The 23,898-nt window shown below is 37.2% G+C and overlaps 2 protein-coding genes across 2 annotated transcripts in view; one reads left to right on the top strand and one right to left on the bottom strand.

The window, feature by feature from the left end:
• The window catches only part of LOC137247498 (uncharacterized), a 64,796-nt gene that overhangs the window by 12,707 nt on the left and 28,191 nt on the right, over positions 1 to 23,898 (bottom strand). The window contains exons 2-4 of the mRNA XM_067778450.1: positions 4,068 to 4,998; positions 3,700 to 3,997; positions 674 to 1,580 (exon numbers count right to left, since the gene is read on the bottom strand). Coding sequence (XP_067634551.1) covers positions 674 to 1,580; positions 3,700 to 3,997; positions 4,068 to 4,753 — 1,891 coding nt within the window. The 5' untranslated portion in view covers positions 4,754 to 4,998. The remainder of the gene's footprint in view (positions 1 to 673; positions 1,581 to 3,699; positions 3,998 to 4,067; positions 4,999 to 23,898) is intronic.
• Positions 13,298 to 15,442, top strand: LOC137249573 (uncharacterized). Its single transcript, XM_067781204.1, has 7 exons — positions 13,298 to 13,626; positions 13,708 to 13,829; positions 13,897 to 14,010; positions 14,072 to 14,284; positions 14,355 to 14,708; positions 14,776 to 14,935; positions 15,023 to 15,442. Exons 1-7 carry the CDS (start codon positions 13,440 to 13,442, stop codon positions 15,175 to 15,177), a joined length of 1,305 nt encoding a protein of 434 aa, XP_067637305.1. The 5' UTR covers positions 13,298 to 13,439; the 3' UTR covers positions 15,178 to 15,442.

Genomic DNA, 23,898 nt, shown 5'->3' with positions numbered 1-23,898 from the left:
AGCCTGGCAAGCGCAGGACACGAGCACAAAGCGTGCTCGATCCTTTCCTCCTCCAGGCCGCACTTCCTACATCTGCTATCACTGACCAAGCCTAATTTAAAGGCATGTGACGCCAGAAGCCAGTGTCCAGTCAGAATACCCCTCATGGGTATACAGTCTTCTCTTTTTAATGGTAGAAGCAACTTTGTTAGTCTGAGGTTGTAAGACCTAAACATAATTTTCGACACTTTACAGCCCCGCGCTTGGGGCCACGACTTTCCTGCTACACTTCACCATAATATTAATAGGAAAAATGTTATTCATAACCAACACTTTAAAATGTCAAAGAGCTACCAGACAGCCGAATAAACACGTTGAGCAAATGTAGCGAAAAATATTTCTGCTCAGTAATTTAACGTAATATTCCAACCGTGGAGTGGATCGTAACTACTCAACGGTGGGTTCAGAAAGTTGTCCCTCAAAGACTGTTCAACATTTATGTTTCCTGAAAGCGCCGAATAACTTATGTTTTTGTTTCCCTTTGTATGCTTCACATATTCTTCAATATATATCCGGCATTAGCCTTCCCTTATCATTTAAGTTGTAATTGCTGAATTTGGGGCGAACTGTAAATTGGGACTTAAGCAGATATTGCGAAAAATCACAGATATATTGTTTTTGTTTGTTTAATTACTTGATGCAAGTTTCGTATCCAAATCATATTGAATAAGAGCACCGTGACCAGCCATTACAAAAAGCGAATCAATCGCTTTACGTTGGATACGATGCGATGCTTCCCGTGTTACATTTGGTGGCTCAAGTAACCACGAACGAGATTTTGCAAAAATAGCACACACACTTAAAGGTTTGCCATTATCATCGGACAATGAAGAGTGTCTTTGACGTTGTGAAGTGTTTGATGTGCCACTACTACCAGCACCAGAACCTCCACCACCACTATTTACACCCATTTTTCCTGGCATAACAAGTCCAGCCGAAACAGGCGGCGATCCAAGTGCGAAAGGTTGTCGAAGCTGAGCCAGTGGTAAAACAACATTTGGACGTGGAAATGGTGGTAATGTCGTAATATGATAAGGTTGTAATGATTGCATAAAACTACTGCTTTCCGAATGTGTAATTGGTGAATTGGATCGTCCATCTGCCGATAAGCCAGCCGAACGATGGAAACGTGACAACTTATTAACAACATGCAAAGAAGTATGTGTGCGTACGCCCATTGGGCCACCGTAAGGCGTAATAGGGAAGACATGAGTTGTGCCACGTAATGTTGAAATGGCCACCCATCTAGAATCCAACGAAAATGTAATATTTTGCACTTTTGCACTTGTATCACCTCTATGCAACACATACAAATGGTGTATCGCTGATAAACTAGAGCTTACAGGATGCGGTTGTATGCGAAAAACATGAAAATCATGACCACGCCGATCAGCTGTCAGTAACAACATGCCCGAATTATCAAACTCCATTGCAACTATAGCATCTGAATGGGCAATAAAATGCGCTACAATTGGCTCATTGCTAATATTGCCTCCAGCACTGGCAATTGTTGAAGTGGGACTATAATCTTTTATAGTTTGCTGTAAAAAACATTTTAATAAGATAATATTTATTTATATATGTGACCCGGCCTATGATAAGCCACCTTTTCATAGGCCTGGTCAAATATACATACATATATAGTGTGTACCGTTAGTCTAAGCCGATTTGCCACCCAATACGGCGCCATTGAAATTGCTTTGTTTGCATACCAATTTCTATTTTTTATAGAATGTCCAATGGTATTAACTGACATAATACTAAATATGAAAATGAATCTAAATATGTATGTTCACAGTATAAAAAACTAATTTTTGAGATACTAAGTATAATAAAATCTTCTATTTTGAATTATAAGCCGAGGGAAGGCTCTTTGAAAATATAGATTTCTAACTTTACGGCCCACTTGCAAAACGGAAATTATATTTTTAAGTTACAGTTAGCTTAGCTTTGACAAGTTAGTAATTAACTCTGAGGTAATAAGATCTGCAAGTGGGCCCAACACGCTATTTAACAAGCGAACATATCTATTTTTACTTGATCATCATGATCAAAAATGCTCTTAAGAGCCCCATGTCAAGTTTTTTCATATAAAATCATGAGTAAAATGTTATTAAGTCTTCAATACTTTTAAAGTCCAATTTGTAAATCCCGTCCAGATTGATTGGTTTTTTGGTTTATTGTGAATATCTTTGGACAGGAGCAAATTTTTTGGTTTCCTCTTTCGGATTATTGATACCGAGGTCAAAACGAGTTTTTCCCTTACCTCTCGCCATATTCTTGAACGTGTTTTAGCAGTATATTACCTGACAATATAAACATGACATTAATTAAATTTAAAACAAAATTATAGACTGGTGTTCTGAAATCATAAAGGATTTTCCTCTCCATGAAGTTTGAAGTTGAACTCTACGAATAGTACGATCTGACTCGTTTATGCTAAACAGAAACATAATTTGCCCAGAGACCAAATTTATTTATTATTTTAAATTGAAAACTTTTCCGAAATTCGAAAATTCATCAAAAACGTCACGGTTTATTTTTCACGTTGCTTGATAATTAATATGTACGAAGTTGTTGGCAATAGAAATAATAATTTAAATTTTTCTTTTGTTCATAATAGTATTGCTAGGTAAAGATATTGCGAGCTTCAATATTTTGCAAAATCTGTATGTACGCTAGATAAAACATTTTAAGCGATATTGAGCATACTGTTACCGCGGTTATTGTTGTGGCATGCGCGATCTTTTTTCTTATGAATTGGACAAAGCACTGGAAGTATGGAACCCTTCATCCATTATTACCTATTCATAGTCCGATAATAAATTCCATCTTATGGAATCGGGGTTATCTCGAAGACTGATCTTAGAAAACAAGTGTGCGAGCCGAGCTGATAACATATCAGCTGGCTGTTTCGACGAATAATCTTTTTTACGGCGAAAAATCATTCCCATTTGGCATAAATTGTTTTTGAGGTCTTGGTGTTCAAAATGATGGCCCCTTTCGATATTTCGACCTCGCTGACTGACCTGACATGGATCATGTTGTCACATATTGATCATTTAGTCATAGACTTTGTTCCGGGCTTTCTGATCAGGGCTCGTTTCACAAGTACATATACAAATCGTTTTCTGACAAAGTTTACTTGTATTACAAGACTTGAATGTTCTGTGATACTTTGATTCAATTTAGTTTTTTCGTTCTATTGTAAAATTTTTTATTGTTTTTTTCTTGCCAGTAAATGCTCCACCTACCACACCAAAAATCCTGGGTTCACGCCCCGGGCAAAGCAATATGAAAATTTTAGAAACAAGTTTTTTCAATTAGAATAAAATTTCCCAAGCGACCCGCCCCTCGGCAGTGGTTTGGGAAACACTCCGACTATATTTCTGTCATGAAAAGCTTTTCAGTGAAAATGTATCGGCATAAAACATGTAGGTCCCGTCCCGCCAATTTGTAGGAAAAATTAAAAGGAGCACGACGCAATTTGCTCCGCCTAAAATCTCTTCGGAGGTATCGCCCTTACATTTATTTATTTATTTAAATGCCTTTGGACATCCAAGATAATTAATAATTTCAACGGCGCGGTATGGGTTAATCGGCCACCATACAAATCGCCACACCCTAATATAGTAGGTACACATCTAAGTATACGCAAACCTCTACATCCATTATGGTTACAATGCCTGGTTGTTTGGCTTCAGGGCCAATACTGGAATCAAAGCTGCTATTTTTTGATAAACTGCCAGTATTTGACGCTCCAGTCAAACCAGCTGCTACCTGTTCACCAAGCTCACGTAACCCTTTACCAAATGATTTTGCAGCATTTAATACAGTAGCCGTATAACTAGCGATACCTTCGCCATCCCAACCGCCACCGCTACGTTTTGATGAAAGTAGCTTTTGCTCAGCATATGCTAACCAACGCTGTCCCAGTGCCACAGGATTTGGATTTATGCTTTTTATATTTAAATTAAGAAAATAAACAGTTATACAAACTAAACATAATAATTAACAAATTTACTTACCCAGGACTCGGATAACATGTCGTTATGGAAAGCCTATCCTCCAGAGTGCGCGCATCAAAAATTGCAATACGTTCATGAAATACGGATACAACAGACGTACGATTCGATATTACATCAAGAATTGGATTCTTGAATTTAATTGTTTTCACTTGTTTTCCAGTCTTAAGGGATATAAAATTAAGCGTGCAGAATTGAGGCTGTGAAGAAGTAGTACTTGTATCAACTAATGCAATAAGGGGACGCTTCTCGGCATATGCATCTATTGTTTCATCAGCACGTCCATGCTCGTTTGCCGATCTTGTACAGGCAGGTGTCGGTAAAATGCGTAGCGTTGAGACAACACCATGACGCCATGATAAGACTTCAATAGCTTCACCATTGGCCGGTATAGCCCATACTTGTACACCAAGTCCATATCCGAGTATTAAAAGTAGAGGGGGTGCAACATTACCCTCCAATTCCCAATCAATTCCAAAACATGGATCACTAATATCAGCCGTTGTCTCAAATCTTGCCCAAATAATAGTATCCTTGGGCTCTGTATGCGGTTGATGTGCAACAAGTGTAACATCGCTTATAAATCCAATTGCCGAATCCAATATTGATCTATCACTCACTACCTGGGGCGGGACAACTGCAGGTGCAGCCATACCATGCGATTGGCATCGGGACGAGTCTGCAGACATATTCAGCCTTTCAACTCTCTGTTGAAGTTGTGCTTTAACTAGCACTACCCTCTAAGAGAGCTGCTCAATAAATAAACGTTCGTACTGCACTATTAATTTCAAAAATTCTGCAGAAAATCCTTTCCAGGATTCAAGTCATCAATCAATTGTATACTTAGTTTGTTTGTATGTACGTGAAGATGATAAACAAATGGTTGTGGCTACCGCCGCTTTGGTTCTAGTCGCTTGTTGTTGTGTTTTGACTTCTGCAAAATATGAAAGCATATTAATAAATTAAAAAATTTTACTAAATATTACTAAATTGGAATTTTTGCTAGCGTCAGTGTTGGTCATTCTGTATCACAACAAGTGTGATGTCGCACACCTAGATCAACAGAGAGCTAATTCAAAAATCTGAAATTTCGCAGCTATGCTAACTATTCTAATTTTCATACTACTTTTTCACATTTACATTTGACGCTTTCTTATTTACAATTAAAAACGGCTGCGGTCGGCGGAAGATTCCCTGAGGTATCGCAACGTAAGTGTTTCAAAGCAAAAATTGTTTTTGGACCGATTCGAGTTTATCACAATAAACCTGATAGAGCGGGTTCCAGACTGTGCCACGCATACTTCAATATGGGCCTCACCAATGATGTAAAGAGAGTTTTAGTAACGCATGGGTCGTTGACCATCTTTTGACAAACGTGAAGTTACCTTTAGCCTTCCCTATTCACACAAGATTCAATATGTAGTAATTTAAAATCAGACCTAGGTACCACTACAAACACAAGGGCAGTGAAGCTGGTGACTTGATTAATAATATTTTAACGGATTTTGGAAATTCCGCTTATTTGAAATATTCTGCTAACGTTCGAATCGCTGAACTGTCGAATAAGTAACTCCAATATTCTGTATTGCAAACTGGTCTTTATTTAGATTACTTTGGAAGTAGTACTTCACAATTATACTTTACAACCAATAGCGTACTTAAATCAAAACTAATTAGTCAGCTTGCGCTGCTTTTATACACTCTGTTGCCTCGACCGCATATTTCTCCAAAGGTCTAGACGTTTCACCTTCTAGAATTGTTATATCTCCTGCTTGTTTAGCAGCTATATACATGTATGTATATTTGTAGTTTGTGCGTTTCTCAGAGTCATATGAGTGTGTATGTGTGAGTAACTACTTCGGCTGATGACTACATACTTGTGTGTGTGAGATATGTATCTCTTCGCCGCCTTCTACATAAGAGTGGCTGCTTTATTTTTGTTGTGAATTTATTCGTGACAAGCAAAGTACGTGAAAAACGGTTACTTTAAATGAAAAACTTCGGCAAAAATTCAACTTTTTGTTTTATTTTGTACTTTTTTCAGATATTTCTGTCAATAAAACTAACATTTGTACATTCCATGATACAAAAAATGGAAGTAGTGCCATTTAGTGTGACGTTAGCCACTTGACTTTTGCAGGGACAATGACAATTTCACCAAAAACAAGCTACCAGATTGATAAATTTTACGAATTTTTTAAATTTTTTTTTTTTTTTTTAATGGACGTTGTGGCAGCGCGCTGCCCTCAAGTGGCCCAATGAAACCAGGCTAATCCTGTTCACGCGATCGATTTATATATATATATAATAACTTTTTTTTTTTTTTTTTTTTATTTTGCCGAGTCTTTGATGGGCAGCGGTTTGTCAAGCGTCACGATCTGAGACTGCTCAGCTACAGAAGAAATTTCATCAGCCAAGCGTAATACTTAAAGAGAACAGAAGCAAACGTATTATACATTAATTTAGAGAGGTGAGAACAATCTTTTTTATAGAAAAAAGGGAGTCCGAGCTATCAAATGTGTTTGAGTGAGAGTTATAATCTTGGCATAAACGCCGAAAAGGTTCATTTTTTTCGAAATTCGTTCTACATTGTTTCAGCAGAAGAGGTTTGAAGTGTCTCGATGTCCGAGAGGGAACGCAAAAGTTCACTTCATTCAGAAGGAATGGGCTCGAAATTGATCCATTTAAAAGTTTTGTCATAAATATCACACCAAGCATTTCCCTTCGACTAGCAAGAGTTGGAAGATTGATAAGCTTTAATCGATTAGTATAAGGTGGAAGATTAGTTAAAGAGTCCCATTGGAAATTTCTTAAGGCAAATAGTAAAAATTGTTTTTGTATTGATTCGAGACTGTCTGCATGGACTTGATAACGCGGATTCCAAATTATCGAGCCGTATTCTAATATTGGCCTAACTAATGTTGTAAAAAGTGCTTTAGTTATGTAAGGGTCGTTAAATTCTTTTGACCACCGTTTAACAAATGCAAAAACACCTTTGCCTTTATTCACTGTAGCATTAATATGAAGATTGAAACTAAGTTTGGAATCCATCATGACTCCCAAGTCAATAAAATTATTTACAGTTTCTAGACTATAGTTGTTAATTGTATATGAAGCTGGTGGCGAAACTCTCCGAGAAAAACACATGAATTTACATTTTTTGAGATTGAGCGGCATATAATTTACATTGCACCAGGTAACCAAGTGATTTAAAACCATTTGAAGCAAGGAATGTTCCTCAACCGAGGCACATGATTTGAAAAGTTTTACATCGTCTGCGTACATCAAGATTTTTGAGTATTTAATTGTACCAGATATATCGTTTATGAACAACAAGAACAGAATCGGACCAAGATGGCTGCCCTGAGGAACACCAGAAGAAACATTGATGACCCCAGAAAGTGTATTTTTAAAGATTACTTTTTGCGTACGATAACCAAGATACGAAGAAATCCAACATATAAGACGGGGTTGAAAACCGAGTTGACTGAGCTTATGAATAAGTAATGGGTGTGATACTTTGTCGAAAGCTTTACTGAAATCGGTGTAAATTACATCAGTGTGAAGGCCTTTTCTAAATCCATTAGAAACGTGGGTGGTAAATTCTAGTAAATTGGTGATAGGTGATTTGCCCTTACAGAACCCATGCTGCGAGCTTGCAATTATGGGGGAAATAGGGAATGTTAGGTGGTGGGTAACAATAGCCTCAAATAACTTTGGGATAGCGGATAACTTTGCTATGCCCCGGTAGTTTTCTATTGAAGACCTGCTTCCATTTTTATGAAGCGGAATAAGAAAAGATTCCTTCCATATTGTTGGGAAAACGCCATAAATTAAAGATAAATTAAATAAATCTGTTAGCGGCTGATAGATGTTTGCGGCACATTTTTTAAGAAAGTGTGTCGGGATCCTGTCGGGGCCGTATGAATATGATACTTTTAAAGTTTTTAAATAAGATAATACATCTTCTGAAGATATAAATGGAGCTCTGATTGAATAACATGAATCAATATGGTATGGGTATTCATTAGGTGGAACGTTGGTCTCAATAGAGTAATTTGATTTGAAAAATTCCGCAAAGAAGTCGGCGATCTCTTGATCATCGCTGGAAATATTATCTTGGAATTTCATGGATGATGGAAACCCTTTCACCCTGCGTTTAGAGTTTACGAATCCGTAAAATGCCTTCGGGTTGCAAGTTATATTTCTTTTCATTTTACAAAGATAAGCTTTGTAACACTTTTTGTTCAATTGAAAATACTTGCAGCGTAGAATCGAGTACTGTAAGTAATGGTTATGTAAACCCGTCTTTTTGAACAACTTGAAAGATCGAGACTTTTTATTCTTTAAAATTTTCAGCTCTTTAGTGAACCATACTTGGCTTGTATCGGAATGTACACAAATCCGCTTAGGTACGTATTTTTCAAAAAGACAGTAAATGGTATTGTAAAAGTGAGAAACGCTTTGCTCCACATCAGCATTAAATATTGGCCACACTATTCGAGATAGATCACGATTTAATTTTTTAAAATTGGCCTTCGCAAAGTCGAAGCGATAACTGGAGTCGTATCGTTTATTTCCGCTGTTACAAGCATAATTTACAACTTCGTAAACTATTTTGAGGGAAGGGTGGTAAGCATCTTCAGGTTCAATAATGGGTTCGCATCGACTAATGGAATATTTAGATTCATCATCCACAAAGGCTAAATCCAACACTCTTCCGAATTTATTCGATTGGATGTTGATTTGTTGAAGGCACAGCTCAGACATTCCGTCTAGAAATTCATTGTTGGAAGACTTTGACGAAACTGGTACGATATTAAAGTCAGAGATGCACCATGATATGTGTGGCATATTGAAGTCACCCAAGACAATAATGGAATCGGAAGGCTTTAGCATCGAGTTAACAGTTCTTAGCAAGGAAATGTGATTCATATAAACGGACAGTTCAGAAGATGGCGGGATATAACAGATGCCCAAATAAATGTGGATATTTGCTAGTTGTGTGCGTATGCACAAGAACTCAGTTGTATCGGTGGCGGTTACGCAAATCTCTTCAGATGGTATTGAAGAGTGTACAGCAAGCAGAACCCCACCTCCAACCCTGTTCAGGCGGTCATTTCGATATATCTGGTAGTCATTACAGAGGATCTCTGAGTTAAAAACATGAGGTTTCAGCCAGGTTTCGGTTAAAGCAATTCTATCGTAGCTTGAGTTAAATGATTTTAAAAACAGTTCTGTTAACTTGGTGTTTAAGCCTCTAACATTTTGGTAAAGTATATCTAAAGCAGATTTTTCGTTCAGTTTTTTGACTCAGTGTTATTAACAGGGATCTTTGCCAAGTTTGGAACACTCTTATTCCGCCTATATTCAAATTCCCGCACAAGTGCCCCAGAGGGCCAAAAATCGTTACTCAAGATAGTGTCAAAATGGTCAATAGGTACATCTAATCTAAAGGAAGATACGTTTCTTTCATAACTAAAATTAAATTTCCGAATTGTTACGTCATGGGTTTTCCTTTTTGAGAAGATATACGATTTCAGATCCTCCTCAGTAGTATCCCTGTCGAATCTTGACACGAATATCGATTTTTTAGGAGGGACTACAACCAACTTCCTAGTTCCAGGCTCAGTCGCCTGAGAACGGTTTGCAGGTTCAATATTCTTTCTAGCTGCTAGTTTTGTTGGAGGTGCCTTTGATGTTGAAGGCTCTACTGTAAGAGGACTTGGAGATGCTAAGTTTATTAATTCTATCGTGCTAGGTGTAGGAACCATTGGGTTCTGGATGTTTTGAACGGGGTCTAGGGTCAATACGCCAGCCGAGACATCAGTTCGTTTTCGTTTGCTGTCACGACTGTCGCTGTTAGCATTAGCAGCTGAATCGGTAATACATTTGAAAGTTTTAAACAAGTTTTCATAATACTTTAATTTATCCCCTAATGTAGAAAGTTCCTTACCGATTTCGGAGAATGCGTTTCGGGTATGTTTGAAAAGCTTAAAAAGATCCACTTCGGTGGATCTGCATTTCAAGCACGACCAACGCACACCCTTGTTATCGTTGATCGCATCACACACCCTTGCTGTCAAACTAGCGCACTTCATATGAGCAAGCTCATCACAAAGCCAGCACGACACGAAACGCTCGGTATCACCTTTCAATTGGCAGTTAACAAAATTGCAAGACATTATAAGTTAAAGTAAAATTGATTAAACAGACGGAGGCAGTGAAAATAGTTTGGAGATCACAGTAAGAAAATCACTGTTTGAGCAGTTTGAAGATCACTGTATGTGCAGTTTAAGATCGCTATTAACTGACGCTTAACAACACACAATGCAAACAGCTGTGGCAGTTAAAAGAAAATGAAGTAAATGTGCACGAGCAAATAACAATTGAAAACTGAAAATATGTAAATGCCAATCAAATGCAACAACAAATATGCAAAGTGACTCGGCAAATATGTATGTATGTATGGATATACACACTTTATCAATTATTTTTAAGATACAATTTATTTTAGTAAAGAAAAGCAGAACTTTAAATTGCGAATGCAGTACACAACGTGTTTACACTTATTTTTAGCACAATAATTATTTAAACAAACAAATTTATTTATTTAAGACAAAATAAGGCACAGTAGAAATCAAAACACAACTTCACAGCTTGACGTTCGCACTTTCTTTGATGGATTTCATATTAACGAATACGACTAAATTACTTTCATAGTTATTTTAAATAAAAAAGAAAAAAAATGAGCCCCATGCCTTCGAAATATTTTAATACGAAATATCAGCCTAGAAAAGAAGGGTTTTAATAGGTTTTTTTCGAGCTCCCGAAAATTGTTTTGGTGGGAGAAACATGGATCGGAGTATGCAAAGCAAGGGAATATAGCCTTCTTAAGTGTCCGTACGTTTGCTCAGATCATTTTGACAAAACATACACGTTTGTCAATTGCTTTCTCAAAGGAGGTCTTTATAAACCGACGCCGCAATTTCTTAATAAATTGGCTACAAGTCCACATTTTTCATTTTTTTATTTATTGTATAATTGAAGCGTTGCGCTTGAGGAGGGAATTGTTAAATCATTTTTTGGGAGAACATTACCCTGTAGCTCTGTATGTTAGCCACTAGTTATGAGAGTGTTTTTGTTCGTTGTACCAGGTGCCACCTTGGTACAGCCCCGCCTATTCACATTCTGCGCCCTTTTAGCGTTGACATAGATGTGCAGACGTTGGAGGTACACTTTTTCACAACATGCCTTGAAAAATATCTACTGTAGGGGCATAATAATAGAGCCATGCTAGAAAATTTATTTTATTTAAATTTTTAAAGTAATATTCCAGTATACTATGTCTCCGCCTACGAAAAAGGGATTTTGGACCCTAACTTCGGATTTTGGAGGTATATTCTAAGTATGCACATTCTGTATACTTCCCTATACCTAAATCCTGAGGTGTGTTCATAAACAGTGCTGCTCAAAATTTTTTATATGGAAGTGCGAATCACAATACATGTACAAAATTGTATGTCCACTGAAACTTTTTATGTATTTAAAAAAATGTATATGTTTGAGGTCGGAAAAAGTTGAATATTTGGTTTCAAGTTACAAAATATTTGCTTAAAATATTTCGTCAATAGTTAGGCAAGGTGGACACGAGGTTACGCATCATATACGCATACAAGATATTTCATGTAGCTACAATTTCTCAACGCTTCAAGATCTGCATACGTAGCTACTTCCAAGCGTGGCTACAAAAAGAAAAATATTTCTAAAAAAATTAAACAAATTAATTTATGCTGTATAATTGCTGTATAATTGCATTATACAAGAGTTTGTGTATAAAATTAAAAAGGAAAGTTTTAACCACCGCTCATAAGTGAAAAAAATTAATTTCAAACGAAAAATTGTAAACAAACATCTTCTTCTTGCTCCTTTCTAGGCGTATTTACGCCTAGCGACCAACATTGCGTTACGCCTAGCTACATGAAACTTTCGTGCCATTGTGAATCAAACTAAGTGTGATATCTTATCTGTCAACTGCCTGACAGGATGTTCAATATGGCTACTTTTTAGCGTTTTGACAGGGTGTTCAATATGGCGGCGCATAGGGCCGGCTATCTTCAGGGGGTGATAGAAAGAGATACAGAATGAGACAGCGATAGTCAATTACAAATCAGGTGATCCAATCACTTTGAAATTTTACGTCTATGCAGAAGATATCACACTTAGTTTGATTCACAATGTTTCATGCTTTGTCGCTTTCATGCACCTGACGCCTCGTACGCATCTCTCCATTCAAGTCAGGGGCGTAGCGACGGGGGTTTTGGGGGTATAAACCCCCCTTGCCTCCGGATCATTTGATTTTTTAGGTCATTACAATTCAAATATTTGATGTTTTATGTCTATGTTAATAAATTTCTTTATAATTCTGCTACGTATTTACTTTGTTGGTGATATTATATTTTTAGTATGCAAGCATATTGTGTACGAAGTGAACACTTATATATTTTAATCATATTCTGTTTCATAATAATTATGCAATTTATTAAATATACAAATGTACATGTTAACTTTTACTATAATTTCATAAAGAAGTTTCCTTGTAAATTTGCCTAACGACCATCTACATACATATCAGAGAACAGCAAAAATCGAACACAACATCGTTTGGCAACAACGGCAACATGATCGTGTTCAATGATCAAACTTGCTTAAACGAACATAATCGACATTGATTTAAAATCAACCAACTTATTGCATGCGTGAATATAATCAAATCAGGCGTTTGCTCGTTTGCCTCAACAGCGATTACATTCATCGGAATGAAAAGGCAAATATTTTTAACATTTAAATAATGTTAAATTTACAGCATTTTTTTGAAGTATACATTTCCTATTTTGAAATATAATGCAATTTTGATATTATTTTCCATGTGGAAAACACATTCACTCAGAGAAAAATTTCATTTTAAAATCAAAAATAAAATTTTTATTTTTAATATGCACGTTTTTAACGAGGACATTATTATTTTAAAAATGAAGATTTTCAAAACAAATCAAAATATTTTTAAATTAAATATGTCATTTTTAAAATTAAAGTGTATTTTAGATTTTAAAATGTTTCATATTTGAATTAATAATGTTGCATTTTTAATTCTAATATTGACATATTCATTTTAAAAATTGCGTGCGATTACAACGTTCCATACTTGAATCAAAAATGTACCACTTTAGTTCAAACATAAACATGTTCATATTTAAAAGTATGGCTCATGCATAAGTAAGAAGAAGCAGTTTGCTGAGTTTAGTTGATTTTATTTGCTGTCCGTTGTGACAAAAAATTTATTTTGTGGATTTTGCTTGATATATTGTGGACAAAATGAACAACTCGTTGCAAATTGATGATTTTATTTATAATTTCGAGAACGTGGAATCTGAAGAAGTGTGTACAAATTTAGAAGGAGTAGTTGTTACTACCACACAAATTGTTGACAATCAGGATGAGGAGAAGTTGGTAGAGCTGCTGAAAGAGTTTGATTTGGTCGACGTTTTGCCATTCCTAAAAGGTGAGTAATTACTTAACAAATAAATATTTGTATCGAGCTAATAACTTGCTATTATTACATATATCTGACAACGACCTGCAGCTTCGCAGATAACTTTCAGAAGCCTGCAATTTCTAAAGGCTGCTGACCTACAGGAAGCCATTCCGCCGCTGGGTCTACGTGTAGAGTTTAGAGAGAAATTATTTATTTGGAAGAAAAAAGAGGTGCGTATGTACATTGGTAAATTCTTAAAAAATCTTTATCCGTTCACATATTTTATTTTGTTAATAGTATGGAATAGATGATGAAACCATGTCGATGCCAAGCAAAGTAACTGAATGGTTACAAAGTAATAACTTTATGCCGTCAAGTCAATCATCTTCTTCGCCTCACTGTCTCAACAAAGTAAGTTTAATAAATTATTTTCGATCTAAATACCCCTAATAACTATCCTTTCTTGAACAAGGATTTACTAAGTTTACTCCAACAAACTTGCAAGGGGAAGCTTTTATTAGAATCCTACAAAAAAAATCAACATTTGACCAACAGAAACCGTGACGACCTCATAAGCATAGTTATTGACGAAGTTATAGCAAATGACATTATACTAAAAGCCAAGGATTTTGCAAATTTGCTCGAGCAGATTATAAATCTCTTTCCAAACGAAAATGGTGCTCGGGTAATATATTTATTATAAAATTGATTAAAAAATATAACTAATTCTGCCACCTGTTTTTCTAATTTGCCAGGAATACTATTATATTCCGCGCAAGGGTAAAAAATGCCCTAGTGGAAAGTTATATGGGAAATATGTTAACCAACGCAGTAAGAAAAGGAAGAGCATGTGCTTTGAGCAAAACACACCATCACCTGCTAGTGATAATACTGGGGCCCCCACCGAAAATGACGAAGTTCCTGAAATTGATGTTACTATATGTAGAGCATTGAAAACATCTCTCAGTAGAAGCATTGCTGATTGGAATGAAGTCAAAGATAAATGGCAAAAAACATTTAACTTGAGACAGAATGACTTAAAAGAACTAACAAATATTGATTTTCTCCAAACCTGGCCGAAATATACTGATTCGCGGGCTCCTGAACTGGTAACTATGAAAATACATACATACATACTTAGTTTGAATTTCCCAGCAACACATCCACACATTGCAGATATACCTTGATTTTAAGATCATGTATCCTGGTAAGGAGAATTGTTTATATTCGAAATGGGATATTTTTACCGAAAAAATACAACGCTTTTATGAAGTTAATCTACACAACGATTTTTGCAAGCAGCTCTTTTCTCTCGCTAAAGCTTCAACGAAAAAAGGTACATAAAGGCTGATCAAGTGTAATGAAACAAAAACAAAACACTACAAAATCCATGCGCTTACGTTAATTTATGTTTTTTTTTTAGATACACAAGACTACATTCTTACAACGCTTCTAAATGGAGTTCTTCCACCTTCGTGCGGGAAAATAAGGAAAAAGGCCACAATAGCAGACGCACAAGAAAGCTTTGTTTTGCTATTAACTTCAATCAACGATTACGAATTAATGTTAAAACTGTAATGTTGTTAAATGAAGTACATTATAAAGGCACTTATTATAAAAGCAATTATTATTTATGTTCTCACAATAATTCTGAATTATTCAAAATTAAATCATTTCTGTATCAAAATAATAATCTTTATATTATATGCTATCCTATATATATTAAAAGCTTCGACCAACATTTTCATTCCTATGAAGTTGGCTTGAAAGAAGACGTTTTAAAAGTTATAAATATATCTATGTTTACAAGTCAACCATTACATTTATATTCTATAAATAATGGCAAAACATACGCAAAACCAAAATATCTTTAAACGTTGTATTTATCATGTATTTATTCTGTAACAAAACAATAGACATGTGATGTTTTGATCAGTTTTGATTATCTTAACTTGTTTGAATAATACACATAACTTTATTACATATAAATATATATGTAGCTCATTTCATTTAAATGCCGAATTTAATATGATAAAATTATAATAAGGCATTTTTGATAGTACGATTTTAGATTTAAGTTTTTGATTATAACTAACAATTTTGGTATGGCTTAAAAAAGGTGAATAAATAAAGTGTGGTGAAGTCGAAAAAGTAAAATGTTTCATTATCAAAACGAATACGTGCATTTTTAATTCAACAATTTAGGTATTTGATTCGATATAACTCATATTTGATTTAAATATAAATATTTTTAAATCAAATGCGTTTGTTATTTAAATTAACAAAACCCATGCTTGAATCAAAAAGGAAAATTTTTAAATTAAATGTGATAATTTTTGATTCAAAATCGTGATGTATTTAAAATGAAATTGGAAAATGTTTAAATCAAATATCTTTTTACTTGATTTTACAACTTTATAATGCACATTTTTAAAATAAAAATTTTCATATTTACGTCACTTTTAAATACGTTTTTGCTTGGATTAAGCACGTTTTCATTGATTTTACAATGTTTTTTCCCTGAGTGTTATTATAACGCAATATCTACATTTTTTTGCATGTCAAAAACACATTTCAAAAATGTAAAATTCAAATTATTTGATAAATGAAAAATAATGTGTTTTTCAAATTTTAAAATGTAAAAAACACATTAGTGTTCTTTCCGTGTAGATATGACTTTTTATACTCAGCTGAGCAGAGCTCACAGAGTATATTAACTTTGTTCACATAAAGGTAATCCGTAACGGCATAAACTAATCGAGATAGATATAGACTTCTATATATCAAAATGATCTGGGTGAAAAAAGAAATTCATTTAGCCATGTCCGTCCGTCCGTCCGTCTGTAAACACGATAACTTGAGTAAATTTTAAGGTATCTTGACGAAATTTGGTATGTAGGTTCCTGGGCACTCATCTCAGATCGCTATTTAAAATGAACGAAATCTACAACCACGCCCACTTTTTCGATATCGAAAATTTCGAAAAACCGAAAAAGTGCGATAATTCATTACCAAAGACGGATAAAGCGATGAAACTTGGTAGGTGCGTTGACCTTATGGCGCAAAATAGAAAATTAGAAAAATTTTGGACAATGGGCGTGGCACCGCCCACTTTTAAAGGAAGGTAATTTAAAAGTTTTGTAAGCTGTAATTTTGCAGTCGTTGAAGATGTCATGATGAAATTTGGTAGGCACGTTACTCCTACTACTATATGTGAGCTAAATAAAAACTAGCGTAATCGGATGACGAACACGCCCACTTAAAAAAAAATTTTTTTTGAGTCAAATTTTAACAAAAAATTTAATATCTTTACATTATAAAAGTAAATTATATCAACATTCGACTCCAGTGCAACAAAATACAAACATAAAAGAAAATTTCAAAATGGGCGTAACTCCGCCCTTTTTCATTTAATTCGTCTAGAATACTTTTAATGCCATAAGTCGAACAAAAATTTACGAATCCTTGTGAAATTTGGTAGGAACATAGATTCTATGACGATAACTGTTTTCTGTGAAAATGGGCGAAATCGGATGAAGCCACGCCCAGTTTTTATACACAGTCGACCGTCTGTCCTTCCGCTCGGCCGTGAACACGATAACTTGCGCAAAAAACGATATATCTTAACTAAACTTAGTTCACGTACTTATCTGAAGTCACTTTATCTTGGTATAAAATATGGCCAAAATCCGACTATGACCACGCCCACTTTTCCGACATCGAAAATTACGAAAAATGAAAAAAATGCCATAATTCTGTACCAAATATGAAAAAAGAGATGAAACATGGTAATTGGATTGGTTTATTGACGCAAAACATAACTTTAGAAAAAACTTTGTAAAATGGGTGTGACACCTACCATATTAAGTAGAAGAAAATGAAAAAGTTCTGCAGGGCGAAATCAAAAGCCCTTGGAATCTTGGCAGGAATACTGTTCGTGGTATGACATATATAAATAAATTAGCGGTACCTGACAGAAGATGTTCTGGGTCACCCTGGTCCACATTTTGGTCGATATCTCTAAAACGCCTTCACATATACAACTAAGGGCTACTGTCTTTTAAAACCCTCATTAATACTTTTAATTTGATACCCATATCGGACAAACACATTCCAGGGTTACCCTAGGTTCATTTTGCTAAATGGTGATTTTCCCTTATTTTGTCTCCAAAGCTCTCAGCTGAGTATGTAATGTTCGGTTACACCCGAACTTAGCCTTCCTTACCTGCTAAATTGAATTTTTTTCTATTCGATCAGTTCTTTCTTTTGAATTTTATATACGTATACGTTGGATCTCATGCATAGGCTCAAAAAGCATGAATTCTTCTTATTCCTGAAGGAGGTACTTCGATTTTTTTTATCAATTTATCTATGATTAATATTACAGGAATGCGATTCTGTGACTTTTCCTAATGTTCACATGTTGTTGAAAGTCTTGTGTACGCTTCCAGTAACAACGGCAACGAACGAGAGATCTTTTTCAACTCTTAGGCTGATTAAAAACTATTTGAGAAACACGATGAGTGAAAATCGATTGAATGGCTGTGCATCACTAAGCATCCACCGTGATCAAAATTTTACCGTTGATGAAGTTTTAGAAATGGCAAAGAAAAGCCGACGCAGCGCTTGAGTTTTTAATGTAACCTTTTTCATATCATATTGTAACTGCAAGTCCTCCCATTTGCAACCTTCTGCTAAGTTCGAATCACTGAACAGTTGAATAAATAACTCCAATATTTAATAATGCAAAATGGCCTTTATTAAAGTAGTTCACAATAAATAGTACTGCTATTGCCCGACAGATTGCGTGCTTAATCAAAACTGCTTGTAGCGCCTCTATTGTTGAGGCCTTTTATACTCTTTGATTTCCTCGTTGCATCTTCTAGGCGCTTCTGTTCTCGAATCTACTAGTTGGTTATCTGTTATAATTATACTACAGATGTTCGTGTATAGCTCTCCTATGCGCGTGCGTTTGTGAGCGACACTTCCACAATTATAATTGCATATCTCAGATAAGATATCTGCATGTGTTTGTTGCTTCTCCCCTGCGTATACGTACATATGTGTAGGCATAATGATTGGCATCGGCTTAGAGATGACAGTACCCCTAGTGTTGCTAATATTCGTTACACTGCCCTCCACCTAAGTCTGATCGTCCCGATCAAACAAATCTCTCGATCTAATCGCTGCCAGCCTTTCCAATTGGACCACTTTCATTTTGGTTCGTGGTTTACCGATGGTTTGTATGCGGTTCACTACATCGTTGATCCGTTTTATAACTTTGTATGGGCCTTCCCAATTACACTGCAATTTTGGGGACAAACCTTTTTTTCGTTGTGGGTTGTATAACAGCACCAAATCTCCTTCCTGAAAACCTTCCGAATTAATTGCTTTATCGTATCAGGCTTTCATCTTGTCACTCATAATCTTTGCTCGTTATCTTACAAGATCGTGTATCTCTCTCAGCTCTTCTTCCAAGACACCAGTGGATTTCTTGACATTTCTCTCCGCATCGGCATCTATTCCAAACTTCAAATCTGCTGACAGTCGAAGGTCATTGCCAAAAATTACTTTTGCAGGGGTTTGGCCCGTTGTCTCATGCACTGCTGATCGGTAAGCCATCAAGAATAATGGTATGCGGGTATCACACTCCTTATGGTACTTGTCCACTACTTTCCTTAACTGCTCCTCCAATGTTCTATTGAATCGTTCCACCATACCATCGGACTGAGGATGCAATGCAGTTGTCTGTGTTTTTCGAACGCCCAATGATTTACACATTTCCTGGAATACAGCTGATTGGTCAGAATGTAACTCCATTGGTACACCATACCTTGCAACCCAATTGTTTATAAACACTTCTGCTCCTGTTTCCGCTTCTTGATTTGGGATTGGGTATACCTCCGGCCATTTGCTGAAATAATTCATAACTACCATTACATATTTGTTTCCGCAGTTGCTAGTAGGAAATGGACCTGCGACATCCATAGCGATCCTTTCAAATGGCGCACCTGAGTTATATTGCTTCATCTGGCCATGACTTCGGGTTTTGGGCCCTTTCGCTCTGCTGCAAACCTCGCAGTTCGCAATCCACTCAGTGACCGACTGACGGCAACCAACCCAATAGAATCTCTGTTTAATTTTCTCGAGCGTCTTCGTGATTCCAAGATGACCTCCGCTTGGACCATTATACAGCTCGCTGAGCACGTCAGGAATCCTCTTTCTGGGAACAACTATCAGTTTTTCTTGCATTGACCATCCTCACTCTCCCATACTCGATGCAAGCAACCGGATATCAATTCTAAACTGTTCCACTGTGCCCAATATGACTTCGCAATGGGACTCTCTGCTGACATCTCCTCTCTATTTGGTCTTTCGTTTCGTTCGAGCCCTTGCATAACATGTGACAGATCTGTATCTTCTAGCTGACACTTCCTTAGCTGTTCCTTGTCCCATTCCTCTGTACATATTATAGTCATTAGCCGGACATCTATAATGTCTTCTTTAGCCTCGGCCTTTGAACAGTGCTTGCATTCCAAACTACATGGTCTTCGTGACATTGCATCGGCATTCCCATGGGTACTACCTTTCCGATGCTCAACGGAAAAGTCATAGCTTTGTAGCCGCTCGATCCACCGTGCCAATTGTCCTTCTGGATTACGGAACTGCAGAAGCCATTTCAACGCTGCGTGATCTGTCCTGACGCGGACTCGCTGGCCGTAGAGATATTTGTGAAAATGTTTAATGCACTCTACCAATGCCAACAGCTCTCTCCGTGTAACGCAATAGTTCCTCTCTGGTTTTCCAATCGAACGGCTGTAGTACGCAACTACCTTCTCCTGTCCATCGACCAGTTGTGATAAAACGCCTACTATAGCATATCCACTCTCATCGGTATCTGGAATAAAGGTTGTTCCTGGAATCGGATATGCCAACATTGGGGCAGTGCACAAACGCTCTTTCAATGTTTGGAAAGCCACTTCTTGCTCCTTCTTCCATTCAAAAGCTTTATTTTTTCTTGTAAGCTCATGGAGGTTATGGGCTACGCTGAAAAAGTTTGGTACAAATCGCCGGTAATATGTGCACAGCCCAGAGAAACTTCTTAATTTATGCAAGTTCTGTGGTTTTGGCCAATCCTTTACTGCCTCTATCTTTTCATTTGCTGTACGGATACCTTCTGTCGTTACCTTGTGACCCAAATAATTTACTTCCTTTTTAAACAGCGCACACTTTTTGGGACTTAGTTTCAGACCAACGCCAGCTATTCTCTGGAAAACTTCCTCCAAAGTTTTAAAGATGTTCATCGAAGTTCTTTCCCAATACGATGATGTCGTCCAGGTATACCAAGCATGTTTTCCAGTGCAGTCCTTTCAATACCTGATCCATGAGTCTCTCAAAAGTAGCTGGTGCATTACAAAGTCCAAAAGGCATTACTGTAAATTGCCAAAGACCATCTCCGACGCTGAAGGCTGTTTTTTCTTTGTCTTCCTCCTTCACCTCCACTTGCCAGTAGCCACTTTTCAAGTCCAGTGTGGAAAACCGTTTCGTACCAGATAGCGAGTCCAGAGTGTCGTCAATTCTTGGCAATGGGTAGCTATCCTTTTTCGTGACGTCGTTCAACTTGCGGTAATCCACGCAAAACCTCATTTTCCCATCCTTCTTCTTCACAAGTACCACAGGTGAGCTCCATGGACTAGCTGATGGTTCGATGACGCCGCTGTCGCTCATTTCTTGTACGATTTGACTCACAACTTCCCGTTTTGCCAGTGGAACACTATGAGGAGCTTAACGTATCGGCCTCGCGTCTCCAGTGTCAATTTGATGTTTTACAACATTGGTGCGGCCTGGTTTTGAACCATCCTGGTCAAATAGTTTGCGTACTTTAGGAACAGTTGCTTTGCCTTACTCTGATAATCTTCCTCTAGCCCCTCCGTCCATGCCGTGATGTCATTTGAAAGATCAGTTTTACTAGATGAAACGTGTTCCTGGAGCTGTTCACAGTCAATAACTACTTCAGCCTCTTGGCATCTTCCCAAAATAGCTCCTTTGGTCAGTTTGAGTGGTGACTTGAACTCATTGAGTACTCTTACCGGAATACGTCCAACTTGTTTTGTCATTGCCAGGGTTTTTCCTACAAGTATGTTCGGTGCTGATTTGTTTGCTGCTTCGACACCCCACAATTTGCTTGTCCCACAATCTCCATCAACCTTTGCTTCGAATTTTGGTGGTATTTGCTGACTCTCCTGCACCAGCACTCGTTTTCTGCTGTAGCCTCTCTCGTAGCCGAAATTAAGTGGCACATCCATGTTCCTATATCGCATCGTCTTGCTTTGCATATTGATCTTGATGCCTTGGTCGATTAAGAAGTCCACTCCAATTATGATTTCATCAACAATCTCTGCCACTATAAAATTGTGTAGTACCGTGACGTTCCCGATTGCTACTTCACATGCTACTTCTCCAATTACCTGGGTGTCCTCTACCGTGGCTGTACGTAATCTTGCTCCAAGCAATGGTCTTATCTTCTTGTTGACTAAATCTGATCGAATGATGGAATGGGATGCACCCGTATCTATAGTCAGTAAATGTTTCATTCCATCCACATGCTCTCCGACAGTAAGATTGCATGACCTTCTTCCAATTTGCGAGATAAAGATTATGGGCAATTGAGGGAGCCAGCTGTCGCCCCTTGCGGCTGACTCGCTTTAGTTTAACGATTGAGTGGATTTGGAGATTTGCTCATCTCCTTCAGCTCTGCGTTTTCGGCCACCCACATTGCTGAAACTGTTAGGATTGGTACTGCAATAACGTGCAATGTGCCCTGGCTTTCCACATTTAAAGCATTTGACGGCACCATCGTTTTTCTGCTGCGATCCTTTTAATGCTTCCAAAATTGTGTCTACCCAGTCTGGCCTTTCTACTTCCACACGATGGGCTTTGTACGCTGGCTTACTCAAAAGTGAGGCAGTTTCCGAGTCAGTGCATGGGATACCGATTCTGCGTATGTGGGTTTTGGGTTTGCATATGTCGCTCGCTTCGTTTCTACGTCCCGTATGCCATTTATAAAACTCTGGATTTTTACCCTCTCGGTGTATTCCACGGGTGCGTCCGCATTTGCCAAATGAGCCAACCTTTCAACATCCGAAGCAAACTCTTGCAAAGTCTCATTAGCTTTTTGGTAACGGTTTTGCAACTCTATTTGGTGTATCTGCTTCCTGTGTTCGCTTCCGTATCGCTTCTCTAGAGCACTCATCAATCTTTCGTAGTTGCTCCGCTCCCCCTCGGGAATAGTCTGTAGGATTTCAGCAGCAGATCCTTTCAACGCCACGAATAGTGCAGCAACTTTATCTTCAGCACTCCAGTTGTTCACTGCTGCGGTCTTCTCAAACTGATTCTAATTGCGAAGACATTTGTGCCACCTGCAATGATAAGCGCTCCTCTTGTGCTTCCATCTTGGATGTAATCTGTGTCGACATTTCTGAAATACGCGTTTCTTGTGCTTCAATCTTCGATGTTATTTCTGGCGACATTCCTGCAATACGTATCTTCTGTTCTTCCAGTTGGCATGATATGATATTTGCGAAGACATTGATGTTACTGTCGATGTTTGTGCAGATATTGCAGCCAATATTATGTTCAAGTCTGTGCTCGTAACTGTCTGCGATGTTTCATTTTTCTCTTCAATTTTTGTTGTCTCCTCGGCATCAAGAGGAAAGACATACTCTTCCACGTTAATTCCTTCTGCTTCCATTGCCTCTCGTAGTCCTGCTTGAAGTTCGATTTTAATGCCGCTTGTATTCAATCCACGGCTCTTCAACTTCTTCCTCAGCTGCTGGATCTTCAATTCACTCCACTTCGCCATGTCCAAGTTGTATTCGAAGCCTTCGGAATGTATTCAACAATTTCTCTTCTGACACCAATTGTAACAAATTTACTGCACATCCTCTTATTTGCAACCTTCTGCTAAGTTCGAATCACTAAACAGTCGAATTAATAACTCCAATATTTAATAATGCAAAATGGCCTTTATTAAAGTACTCCACAATAAATAATACTGCTATTGCCCGACAGATTGCGTGCTGAATCAAAACTGCTTGTAGCGCCTCTATTGTTGAGGCCTTTTATACTCTTTGATTTCCTCGTTGCATCTTCTAGGCGCTTCTGTTCTCGAATCTACTAGTTGGTTATCTGTTATAATTATACTACAGATGTACGTGTATAGCTCTCCTATGCGCGTGTGTTTGTGAGCGACACTTCCACAATTATAATTGCATATCTCATATAAGATATCTGCATGTG

This window comes from Eurosta solidaginis, chromosome 4 (genome assembly GCF_040869045.1).
Source record: "Eurosta solidaginis isolate ZX-2024a chromosome 4, ASM4086904v1, whole genome shotgun sequence".
Classification (NCBI taxonomy): domain Eukaryota; kingdom Metazoa; phylum Arthropoda; class Insecta; order Diptera; family Tephritidae; genus Eurosta; species Eurosta solidaginis.
This window is presented reverse-complemented; position numbering and strand designations above follow the sequence as displayed.